Source organism: Rhinopithecus bieti, unplaced genomic scaffold (assembly GCF_001698545.2).
Source record: "Rhinopithecus bieti isolate Rb0 unplaced genomic scaffold, ASM169854v2 scaffold_3316, whole genome shotgun sequence".
NCBI lineage: Eukaryota > Metazoa > Chordata > Mammalia > Primates > Cercopithecidae > Rhinopithecus > Rhinopithecus bieti.
Window position 1 is genome coordinate 2,947,123 of NW_016804424.1, and position 13,473 is coordinate 2,960,595.

A 13,473-nucleotide genomic window follows, 5' to 3' on the forward strand; every position below is an offset into this window, starting at 1 on the left:
GTAAAATTGTACAAAATCATACGAAAACCCTATCATTTAATTTGTGAATATTCTTGGATAGCTGCAATATAATTAATTCTCTTAGAAGTAAGTTTTTTTTTTTCTTAACTGTGGCATAACAATGTTTTCTGTTTTTATTTCCTATGTATTGGGTGCTGTTAACAAATTTTCTCAAAAGAAGAAGAGAAAGTAATACTAGTTTTAAATTCTCAAGTCACGTTTATATTATAAACAGTTATCAGATCCATTGTTTAGTTTTTATGAAATATTTATATTAAAATGGGAAATTTGACATGTATAACATTAAGTGAAAAACATAAGCATGCAAAAATATTACTACAGCAAGAGTTGAACTTCTAAAATATAAGTAGAAAAAGATTTTTGAAAATAATACAGAAATGATTTTACTGGTTGGCTGTAGAAGATGGTCTTACAGGTTTTTTGGTTGTTTTTGTGTTTCTTTTTGGACTTTACATATTACTTGTCTGTGCTTTCCACATTTCTTTAATAAGCATATGATATTTATTTAATCTGAAAAAAATTAACAGATTTTATGAGTTAAAATTTATGTTCAATTATTTGAAAATTACCCTTAAAATATAAGGGTATAAAATATATGTTAGGGTATAAAATACATGTAAGGGTATAAAACATATGTTAGGGTATAAAATACCCTTAAATTCTAAAACAAACAACTGTCTGACCTGCTCCAGCCACGCCTACCCACCCCATCCTAATCCCAAGTCCCCTTGCCTTTGATTCAATTTAGACTGTGGTCTTTTATTCTGATTTTTAAAGTCCGCAGAATTGGATATATGCATTAGCAGCATGAAAATCTGCCAAAATAACCTTTAGGATAGTAAGATATTTTCACTAAAGCTGTTTTAACTTTGTGTTTTATAGGGACTGAAGAGGAAGATGAAGGAGATGACCTTTTACTTCGGTCTGTGGATGAGTTCTGGTGGTTTCCTCACATGTGGAGCCACATGCAGCCCCACCTCTTCCACAATGAGTCATCTTTAGTAGAGCAGATGATTCTCAACAAGGAATTTGCACTGGTGAGCACATTTTATTGTGGTATCTTTTGAGCTATAAGTTGTGATCTTGTGGTGAAAGTGTAAAATCAATGATAGAAAGAGAATAAAATATAATATCAGGGTGCATCACATGTATTGAGGGTACATATAACTTAGTGATATTTTGTTTCAGGCGTGTGTGTATATGTATAGGGCCATCATGTGATGATGTAGAAAATATATTTCAAAAAGTAAGTTATTTTCAGGAGGCTTTCAACTCCTGTTTTATGAGATGACTATTCTTGTATCTATCAAGACAAAAAAAATAGTACAACTTTCATTTGTGGTGCAATATAATTAACCATTCAAAAATAATGTATTGTTCAACATCACTAATCATTAGAGAAATATAAATCAAAACCACAATGAGATACCATCTCATTCCAGTCAGAATAACTGTATTTAAAAAGTCAAAAACAAAAGATGTTGGCAAGGTTACAGAGGAAAAGAGAACACTTATACCCTGCTGGTGGAAATGTAAATTACTATAGCCATTGTGGAAAGCAGTGTGGCAATTTCTCAAAGAACTTAAAACAGAAGTACCATTTAATTGAGCAATCTCATTATTAGGTATATGCCAAAGAAGTATAAATTCTTCCACCATAAAGGTGCACACTCATTTTCATCACAGAGCTATTCACAACAGCAAAGTCATGCAATCAACCTAAATGCCTATCAACAGTAGATTGGACAAAGAAAATGTGGTCCAAATACACCATGGAACACTATGCAGCCATAAAAAGAATGGGATTATGTCCTTTGCAGCAACATGGATGGGGCTGGAGGCCATAATCCTAAGCAAACTGACACAGGAACAGAAAACCAGACACCGCATGTTGGCACTTACCAGTATGAGCTAAACACTGAGTACACATGGACACAAAGAACGGAACACTAGACCCTGGAGCCTGCTTGAGTGTGGAAGGAGAGAATGGAAAAACTACCTATCTGATACTGTGCTTATTGCTTGGGTGACACAATAATCTGTACACTGAAACTCCATGACACGATTTATCTATATCATAAACCTGCACATAGCCCTGAGCCATTTTTTAAATAATAGTTTAAAAAATCACTTGTTGCAAGAATGAAGGAAGAAATGAATGAGTTGAATGTTTGGAGCCATGACTCTAGACCAGTGGCTCTCATATTTTAGTGTGATCTATTTCACCTAGAAGACTTCTAAAACACAGACTGCTTGGTCCTTTAGCAGAGTTTCTGATTCGGTAGATCTGCAGAGAGGGCTGCCAATTTGCATTTCAGAAACTTCCCAGATGATCCCCGTGATTCTACACTAAGAATCACTTGCTCTAGACTAGGGGCAGGAAAATTATGACCTTTGCTTTTTATGATCCCTGAGCTAAGAAAGCCTTTTAAAAAACATTTCTTAATAATTCAAATCAAAGGTAAACAACAAAAGGAACAGTGATATTTTGTGGCACATAAAAATTATATAAAATTTACATTTAAATGTTCATAAATAAAATTTTGTTGGAACACAGCCACACTCATCCCTTTATGAATTGCCTGCAGCTGCTTTCACATTTCAATGGCAGAGTTGAGTGGTTGCAAAAGATATCCTGTGGTCCACAAAGCCTAAAATATTTTTATCTCAACCTTTACCAAGAAAAAGTTTGCCCATCTCTGCTCTAGACATTAATTAAGCCATGTATTCCTTTAAGAATCTAACTGAAGACAGAAACATTTTCCCTAGAAAAATGCTCAGATGCACATTCCCACATCTTCACCCAGTGGGCATACAATCACAAAGGTTTGTGATTCCACCAAAGACCCTAGTTCCTAGTTAGGAACTCCTAACTTAAAGGGTTATTATTCATTAGTACTGTGCGATTACTGATATCTTCATTTTTTAAAGTCATCTTTGGAAGCATAGCCCCAAAGTCAAATTAATACTATGATATTTTATAGTTATGTCCAGTTGTTAAGCTAATAGGTCATCATTCTTTGCATCTCTAAATCCTCAGACCAGTGTCAAATCTGCACACAAGATTCTTAGTAGTAAATGTAGAAAGCGTAAAAAGCAGATAAGAACAAGGACTCAGGCACCAGATTATCTGTTTGAATCCTCACCTTCCATTGATGGTTGCTTGATCTTGAACAAATTACTTAGATTCTCTATGTCTGGTTCTCCATTTATAAAACTGAGGATAATGGTAACAACTACCTCATGGAATTGCTGGGAGGATATACATAATGTGCTGAGAGCAGCGGCTGGCACACAGTAAGCATTCAATAGTGTTAATTAACCAATTATGACCTTTCTAAATATAGAGGAGCATGCAGTTACATCTTGCTTTTAAAACAGCTTTTTAAAAAAACATATGGATTACAAGGGGTCGTTTTTTACTTAACTTTTAGGAAATGTCTCGTAAATGTTGTGCTGCTTCATAGCATTATAAAATTAAGTAATATTTTCCATTTCAAAAATAAACTTACCTTGAGTAAGCATGCTAAATTCTCTCAGGACAGTTACCTTGAAAATAAAACATGTGCATCACCTGTCTTAAACTTCCCCCACTTCATTCCACTCCACTTCCACTCTTGAGCCTTGCTCTTCAGGGATATAGGTTATATTTCATAATGGTTGATTCCACCTGTTTGTGTAATTTCTTGTTTAAAAGCCATGCTGAGAGCTTTGGGAAGACTCAAATGTAATTGCTTTGTAATGAAATGTTGAAAAGTATTTAGAGTCCATTCAGAGTAATTACATTTGTTTAGTCAGCATGGCCAGAAACTACACTTATTCCTATAAATATATTGTTTAAAAAATCTTATTATATTTTACATAGTCAAAATACTACAACTGAAATGAAGTCCGTTAAACATACATCATACTGAAATGACACTGTCCTTTTCCTTCCGGAGTTCAGCTCAATAAAACTCAGGACTCTTCAAGCAGTGACATTCAGAACCCCACCTTTACTGTCAACATAACATGACAATATGTGTGCTATCCAGAGAGCCAAGAGATGTATCTCTTTCTTATTAAATTATTATCTTTTCACATCCAGCTGACACTTTAGAACCATCAACAGTGTCAAAATAGGATAGGATAGCAGAAACACTAAATGGATATTGGTGGAGTGAGTTTTAGTCGTGACAGCTAATAACAAGTTCTGGTAAAATTGGCAACTTATTTAATGTCTTTATACCTCACTTTCCTCTCTCGAAATAGTAATGACTTGCCTTTTCATTCTCTAAACTACAAAGTTTTTAGATAATTAATTTACATCAACTCATCTGAGAACCAAAGGCACTGGACCAGATAATGCTACCGATCAATTTCAATTTTAAAATTCTGTGATCGTTTGTGGACAACGTTGGTCCGCAAATTTGGAATGAACATCGTGAAATCCTTATCTAGCTGGAATTGAAGTAATTATGGGAAAATATTTCAAACTAAATGAATAACTTATACAGATAAAAATTAGAAGTCTTTAAATCCTTTTTTTAAGTTCTGTTCTGACATTCCTCATTATCCCTTGATATGACCTTGGCTGTCAGAAGGATTGTCAGTCTCAAAAGCACGTTTGTTCTCATAGCAGTTCCAAAAACAAATCAAACATATTCAGACCTAATAATAGCTTGATATTGATATTTCAAATTAGTGTTTTAAAGAAAACCAAACAATCTATCTGAGTGGTTTCATTTGTGGAATTTCTCTGAAATCTTTCTGGATGGAGTTTATTTTCTCTTGTATTATGTTTAAACATCATGAGAGAAACACATTGCAAACCTGTTTCTTTACCTTTCATCATGTTTGAAGAGACCTTATTAATATAAAACATTGTTATTGTTATTGCTTAATCCACACACACACATACACACATATATGCCTTGTGAATATGTATATGCTTGTTGGAGTTATGTACATGTATATGCTTAATCCATGAACACAAATGTATGCAGTGGGGGTGTATACGTGTATGGATGTATTATGCTTACTCCATGCACGTATATGTCATGTGTATATGTGTGTGTGTTTGTATACAGGATGTTAGTCTAATGACAAGTATATGCAACCGAAATATGGCAGTTAAAAGATACCCTTCTTGGTATGGCAGTAGGGTGGAGAAAAATACTTTTTGGTTCTTTTTCCTTCAGTAACTCACTGCTATTCAGTTGCTTGACTATGTCAATAAATAGATGGAAAGCTTCATTAATGACAATAGACAAACGAAGGCTGAAGAGAACTAGAAACATTGGCCAACATGAAAGCACTAATAAAAAAATTACCAAAAATTATTCCTGATTTAACCTATACTATTTTCCAACCACAGAAAGAAAAGTGCATATACCATAAACCTGAATTGTTTATTTTATTCCACAATATACTTGAAAAAAATTTTTAAAATTGTATTTCATTGTTTTAAGTTTTACATATAAACTCATTAAAGTTTTCAAGCCAGTAAGGCTTTTCAGTCATTAATAGTTGCAGACCATGAAATATCCTGAAGGGATAAGTATCAACTTTTTGCCTTTACTGTAGACATTTTCAATGATGATGTAAATTTTACTTGCTATGTTGTTGAGCAGTCTGGTGTCCTTTTCGTGACTACGTGAAGATTCTTGAAATAAAGACATAGGATTTTAAATTCTGATTTTAAAATGCTACATATATTTATGAAATCTATATAACTTTTTTCATAATTACACAATATTCATGAGGTAAAAAATGCTGACATTTAAATTGTTCTCATAAAAACACAAATCTATTAAAGAGAGACTATGGAAAATCCTTAAGTGTCATAATAGACTGAACACTCAATCAGCTATGTAGGTGTTATATTAAAAGGAAGTAAAAGTAATATGATAGCTAATTAATAGTATAATGAAAATGAGAGAGAGCTTCCTTTCAATGTTGGTAATACTTTACAGTATTTTTACTGGATTATCCTGTTTACAGCCTTGTATTATGCCACAAATGCAAGATGTCAGAAAAAAAAACTGATTATAACTTATAGGGTATTTAAAGGTAGGGAATTTAGAGAAGATAAGGATATTTACACTAAAATAAAATCGTGAACAAATACACAACAAAAATTCACAATGAACAAACAGTGTATTTTGGAAGTTCAATAACAAATAAAACAATCTTTACGCTCAAGAATGGACCCACATGTGCAGGAAAGATTTAGATTAAATCACAATAATAAAAAACCCCAAAGCACCAAGGCATTGAAAAAAAAAAAAGAAATTCTGTAATACGTGACAACATGGATGAACCTTGAGGGCATTATGCTAAGTGAAATAAGCCAGTCACAAAAAGACAAATACTGTATAATTCCACTTATATGAGGTGTCTAAAATAGTCAAATTCGTAGAATCAAAGAGTGGAATGGTGGTTTTTAGGGGCTGAGGGAAATGAGAAAAGAGGATTTAATAATCAAGGGGCATTAAGTTTTAGTCAAGATGAATAAGTTCTAGAGATCTGTCATACAGCATTGTGTTTACAGCCAATAATAATATTGTGTACTTACAAATGTATCAGAAAGGTAGATATCATGTTAATTGCTCTTACCACAATAAAATAAAATAATAAAACATTTTTTGGCACTTGAACAAGATCTTGAGGTATTATATGGAACACCTGGCAATTTAGCACACATTTCTATGTAAATTACTTCAGTAATTGAGCGTATTAGTTGAACATTCAGATATCTTAGATATTGTCTAATAACAAATTACTTAGACTATAAAGACCTAAAACACACATTAATTATTTAACAGTTTATGTAAGTCAGGAAGTTGACTATGACATAACTGGATCCTGTAGTTCAGGATTTCTCACAGATGTCAATCAAGGTGTCAGCTGAGGTGGCACTCATTTCAAGGCTCAACTGGAGGGTGGACCTGCTGCCAAGCTCACATGGTTATTGGCAAGATTCAGCTCCTCACAAGCTGTTGGATTGATTGAAGACCTCAATTTCCCACCAGCTGCTGCCTGGGTCTGCCCTGTGTTCCTTGCCATGTGGGTCATTCGGGATGGCAGCTCACAACACAGTAATTGACTACATTAGAGCTAAGGCTCTGAGAGAGGAAGAGAAAAAGAGACAGATTGATTCAGAGTCATTTATTACATAAATATTAGAAGCAATACCTCTTCACTTATACCATATACTCTTCAGGAGAAGCCAGTCACTAGGTTTAGCACACACTCAAAAAAAAAGGGAAAATAAACAATAAAGGGAATACCAGGAGACAGCAATAACTAACTGGAAGATATTATAGAAGCTGCTGATCATATCTAACTAGAAATAAGAAATACAGAGGATCCTGTATGATATAACTCACACTTATTATTGCATTAATTTAAAAATATTTGCATATTAACTAAAATCTAATATTTTTCCTCAAGGTTAGTGTCAATTACATCCTTCAAAGCTGTAAATATTGAACTCATCTATTACCTCTCTCTCATCGAAGGCATTGTCTATTTTAATTCTTACCACTTCTACTATCCATCAATTTAGTGCAAGTTACGTTGTATCATTTTAGCAACTTTATTGATATTGGTATTAACATATCATAAAGTTCAACCATGTAAAGTGTAAACTTCAATGGTTTTCAGTGTATTCACAGCTCTGTGCAAACTAACTATAATTTTAGGACATTTTCATCAACTCATTTAATAAAAGTATCCCTTAGCAATCACTTTCCATTTCTCCCCACTCCCTCAACCTGAGCAAATAACTAATTTATTTTCTGTCTTTACAGATTCGCTTATACTGGCCATTGGATATAAGTGGAATCATACATAACATGGTCTTTTTGACTAGATTTTTTCACTTAGCATAATGTTTTTAAGGTTTAAACATGTAACATATATCAGTACTTCATTCCTTCTTATTGACAAATAATGTCTCATTGTATGGCTATATCATATTTTCTTTATCCATTATATATCCATTCTTTATCAGTTCATAAACACTTGGGTTGTTTTGGGGTTGTTTTCACTTTCTGACTAGTATTTATAATGCTGCTATGAGCATTCAGGTACAAGTTTTTGTGTGGAGATACGTTTTTATTTCTCTTTAGTATCTACCCAGAAGTGGAATTACTGGGTCAGTAACTTTATGTTTAACATTTTGATGAATAGCCATGCTGTTTCCAAAGTGTGAGTACCATTTTATATTCCACCAGCAATTCATGAGTGTTCCAACTGCTCTCACCAACTCTTATTGTTATCTATCTTTATTATAGTCATTCTAGTGGATGTGAAGTGGTTCTTTTCTGTCAAGATGATTTTGGCTATTCTGGGTCTTTTGAATTTCCATACAAATTTTAGGATCATCTTATCAATTTCTGCACAATAAACAACTGACATTTTGACAGTGATAGCAGTCAGTCTGCAACTCAATTTGGTAAATATAGCCATCTTACCAACATTAAGTCTTCTGATAAATGAACATGGCCTGTCTTCTAATTTATTTGGATCTGCTACAATGTCTTTAAACAATGTTTTATAATTTTCAGTTTAAATTTCGTACTTCTTTGATGAAATACAATCCTAAATATTTTATTCTTTTTGATGCTATTATAAACAAAATATTTTAAAATTCAAATTTTATATTGTTAATTTTTTGTATAGAAGTACAATTGACATTTGTATATGGCTCTTGTAACATCCAAACCTTCAAATTTGGTGAACTCATTTATTATTTTAGAGTTTTCAGTGGATTCCTTAGGATTGGCTACATATAAGATTATGTCATGTGCAAATAGAGATACTTTTACTTCTTCATTCTCAATCTGGCTATATTTTATCTTATTTTATTGTCTAATTGTCCTGACTGTAACTTTCAGTATAATGTTGAATAGAAATGGCAAGAACAAATATCCTTGTTTTATGCCTGGTCTTAAGGGGAAAGTATGCAGTCTTTCACCATTAGACATGATGTTAGTGTAGATTTTTCATAGATACCTATTATCAAGTTGAAGAAGTCTCTTTTTCTGTATGTATCTGTATGTATTTTTATCATAGGAGGATGTTGGACTTGTTACATACTTTTTCAGTGCCTATTGAGTTAACCATGTGTTTTTTCCTCCTTTATTCTCTTGATATAGTATATTACACTAATTGATTTTTAGATGTTAAGCCAACCTTGCATTCCTATCATAAATCCCACTTTGTTATTGCATATAATCAGTTTTGTATATTATTGAGTTTGATTGCTAGTGCCTTTTTGAGTGTTTTTAAAAACTATATTAATAGAGATACTGCTCTGTACATTTCTTTTTCTTTAGACATAACTGTTTGGCTTTGGTGTCAGGGTAATACTAGCCTCATATCATTAATTGAGAAATATTCTTTGCTCTTCTTTTTTTATGTATAAAGGGAGGAGAAGTCATGAATTACAAACATTAATTATTTTTTGTATGTTTGGTAGAACTCACCTGTTCCTTGCTTTTATTTGTGGGAAGTTTTTAATTTACTAAGTAATTCAATTGACCTGTTTTAAGTCTATTTATATTTTCTATCCTCACTTAAGTCAATTTCAGATGTTTGTGTGTGTCTAGACATTTACTAATTTTATCTACGTTATCAAATATTTAGCATAGAATGTTCATGGTACTACCTCATGGCACTTGTTATTTGTATAAGGTCAATAGTGTTGTCTGCATTTTCATTATCGATTTTACCAGTTTGAGCCTTTTCCCCAACTTGGTCTATCTAAAGTTTTTTCAATTTAGTTGATCATTTCAAATAACCAAATTTTAATTTTATTGTCTTCCCAGATTGCTTTTATCTTCTCTATTTCATTAATTTCTGCTCTAATCTTTATTATTTCTTTCCTTCTAATTACTTTATATTTAATATGATTTTCTTCAATGTTTTAAGGAGAAATATCAGGTTATTGACTTAAAAGCTTTTTTTATATTTTTAATAAAGGCATTTTACAGCTATGAATTTCCCTCTAAGCACTAATTTTGCTGCATCCCCTGAGTATTAGTAAGTTGTGTTTTCATTTCTATTCATCTCAAAATGTTTCCTAATCTCCCTTGTGATTTATTCTTAGTGGTTGCTTAAGAGTTGCAATATACCTTTTAACTTCTCAGAATCTTTTTCAATTTCATAGTGACTTTTCCAGTGAAGTATAGAAACATTATATTTACATAACTCTATTCCTCCCTCCTTCCTTTTTTGTTATTATTGCATATTACATCCATATATGTTACAAATTCAGCAATACATTGTTATAGTTTATACTTTATGTAATTATATATGCTTTTAAAAATTGAAATAAGAAATCAGAGAAAGTATATATTTATAGTTTTCTACATAAACTTTTTTCTATGACATTTTTCTACTCTTCATTTGTTCTTGTAAATTTAAATACTATTTGGTGTTACTTCCTTACTTCAATACGGTTTTTCTCCCACCTGTCTTTTTTGTGCTGTAATTAAAAATATATTGCATTTACACCTGTTATAGCCCTAGCAACACAATTATGTTTATATTGTTTTCTATCATTGCTTTTTAAATCTGATGAGAAGAAAGAAGATATGTGTATTTACACTGTCTTCCATAAATACATAATTACCTTTACCAACATTCTTTATTTCTTTTTTCTTTTTTTCTTTTTTCTTTGAGACCAGGTCTTTCTCTGTTGCCCAGGTTGGAGTGCAGTGGTGTGATCTCGGCTTACTGCAACCTCTGCTTCCCGGGTTCAAGCAATATTTCTCAGCCCCCTGAGTACCTGGGATTACAGGTGCCTGCCACCACGCCCAGCTAATTTTCGTATTTTTAGTAGAGATGGGGTTTCACCATATTGGCCAGGCTGGTCCTGACCTCATGATCTGCCCGCGTTGGCCTCCCAAAGTGCTGAGATTACAGGCATGAGCCACCACACCCAGCCTTTATTTCTTCACGTTGATTCAAATTACTCTGTGTGGTTATTTGCTTTCAGTCTGAAGAACTACATTTGTAATTTCTTATAAGAGAGATTTGGCAATGTATTCTCTCAGTTTTGATGTATTTGTGAATGTATTTATTTCACTGATATTTTTGAAAGATGGCTTTGCTAGATATACAATCACTGATTACCATTTTCTTTTTTCTTTCCACTTCCTTCTGGATCCCACAGTTTCTACTGAGAAGTGAATAGTTAATTTTGAGTTTCACTTCTATGTGATGAGAGTTCTTCTCCTTTTGCTACTTTCAAGATTTGTTGATTGCCTTTGTTTTCAAAATTTTGATGATGATATATCTGTATATGGATTTCTTTGTTTATTTTAGCTCTAGTTCACTGAGCTTCTTACATGTGTGAATTAATAATTTTCATCAAATTTGCAAAGTTTTTAGGAAATAATTTTTTGAATACCTTTTGTGTTTCTTTTTCTCCATCCACTCTTGTGATAATCCCATCTCACATATGTTGGTGCATTTAGTAGTGTCCCACATTTCTTTGAGGCTCTGGTCATTCATTTTTCCTATTTTTTTCTCTTTATTCTTCAGTTGCATAATCTCATAATCGATTTTCAAGTGTGCTAAATTTTTCTTCTGTTAGCTCAAATTTCCTGTTGAATCCTGATATGGTTTGACTGTGTCCCCACCCAAATCTTATCTCTTGAATTGTAGCTCCCATAATCCCCGTGTGTTGTGGGAGGGTCCTGGTGGGAGGTAATTGAATCATGGTGACAAGTTTTTCTTATGCTGTTCTCCAGACAGTGAATGAGTCTCACATGCCCTCTTGCCTGCCACCATGTAAGATGTGACTTTGCTCCTCCTTCACCTTCCGCCATGATTGTAAGGCTTTCTCAGCCATGTGAAACTGTGAGTCCATTAAACTCCTTTTTCTTTACAGATTACCCTGTCTTGGGTATTTTTTCATAGCAGTATGAAAATGAGTTAATCCAGTAAATTGATACTAGTAGGGTGGAGTACTGCTATAAGTACACCCAAAATTGTGTACGTGACTTTGGAACTGGATAACAGGCAGAGGTTGGAACAGCTTGGAAGGCTCAGAAGAAGAGAGGAAATTGTGGGAAATTTTGAAACTTCCTAGAGACTTGTTGAATGGTTTTGACCAAAATACTGATAGTGATCTGGACAATGAAGTCAAGGCTGAAGTGGTCTCAGATGGAAATGAAGAACATGTTACAAACTGTAATAAAGGTGACTCTTGCTATGCTTTAGAAAGAGATTGGTGGCATTTTTTCCCTATCTTAGAGATCTGTGGAATGTTGAACTTCAGAGAGAGGATTTAGGGTCTCTGGTGGAAGAAATTTCTAAGCACTGAAGTGTTCAAGATGTGACTTGGGTGCTTTAAAGGCATTCAGTTTTATTCATTCACAAAGATATGGTTTGGAATTGGAACTTACATTTAAAAGGGAAGCAGAGCATAAAAGTTCAGGAAATTTACAGACTGACAATGCAGTAGAAAAGAAAAACTCATTTTCTGAAGAGAAATTCAAACTGGCTGCAGAAGCTTGCATAAGTAACAAGGGACCAAATGCTAATCACCAAGACAATGGGGAAAATGTCTCCAGTAAATGTCATGCAGCTCCTCCCATCACAAGTCATGAGGCATAGGAGGGAAAAATGGATTCCCGGACTGGAACCCGGGCCTTGCTGCTTTGTGCAGTTTGGAGACTTAATGCCCTTTGTCTTAGCCATTGCTAAAAGGGGCCAATATACCACTCAAGCAGTTGCTTCAGATGGTGAAAGCCCGAAGCCTTTGCAGCCTACGTATGGTGTTTGATGGAGATGATTGGTCTCAGATGGAGATGTGGAATATGTTACTGTAATAAAGGTGACTCTTGCTATGTTTTAGAAAGAGACTGGTTGCATTTTGCCCCTGCCCTAGAGATCTGTGGAACTTTGAACTTAAGAGAGATGATTTAGGGTCTCTGCTCAAGAGTTGAGTTTTGGGAACCTCCACTTAGATTTCAGAGGATGTATAGAAATGCCTGGATGTCCATGCTGAGTTGTGCTGCAAGGGCAGAGCCCTCATGGAGAATCTTTGCTAGGGCAGTGAGGAGGGAAATGTGAGGTGGGAGCCCCCACACAGAATCCCCACTGGGGCACTGATTAGTGGAACTGTGAGAAGAGGGTCACCATCCTCTAGACCCCAGAATGGTAGATCCACCAATGTCTTGCACCGTGCACCTGGAAAAGCCACAGACACTCAAGACAGTCAGTGAAAGCAGCCAGGAAGGGGGCTTTACCCTGCAAAGCCACAGGAGCAGAGCTGCCCAAGACCATGGGAACCCACTTCTTGAATCAGTATGATCTGGATGTGAGACATGGAGTCAAAGGATATCATTTTGGAGCTAAAATTTGATTGCCCTGCTGGATTTTGGACTTTCGTGGGCCTTTGTTCCTTTGTTTTGGCCAGTTTCTCCCATTTGGAACAGGTGTGTTTGTCCATTA

General features: G+C 34.1%; 1 protein-coding gene across 1 annotated transcript in view; it reads left to right on the forward strand.

Annotated features, from left to right (window-relative positions):
- Positions 1-13,473, forward strand: part of LOC108527087 (bifunctional heparan sulfate N-deacetylase/N-sulfotransferase 4) — a 306,322-nt gene that overhangs the window by 151,225 nt on the left and 141,624 nt on the right. The window contains exon 4 of the mRNA XM_017868251.1: positions 904-1,058. Within this exon, the coding sequence (XP_017723740.1) occupies positions 904-1,058 (155 nt within the window). The remainder of the gene's footprint in view (positions 1-903; positions 1,059-13,473) is intronic.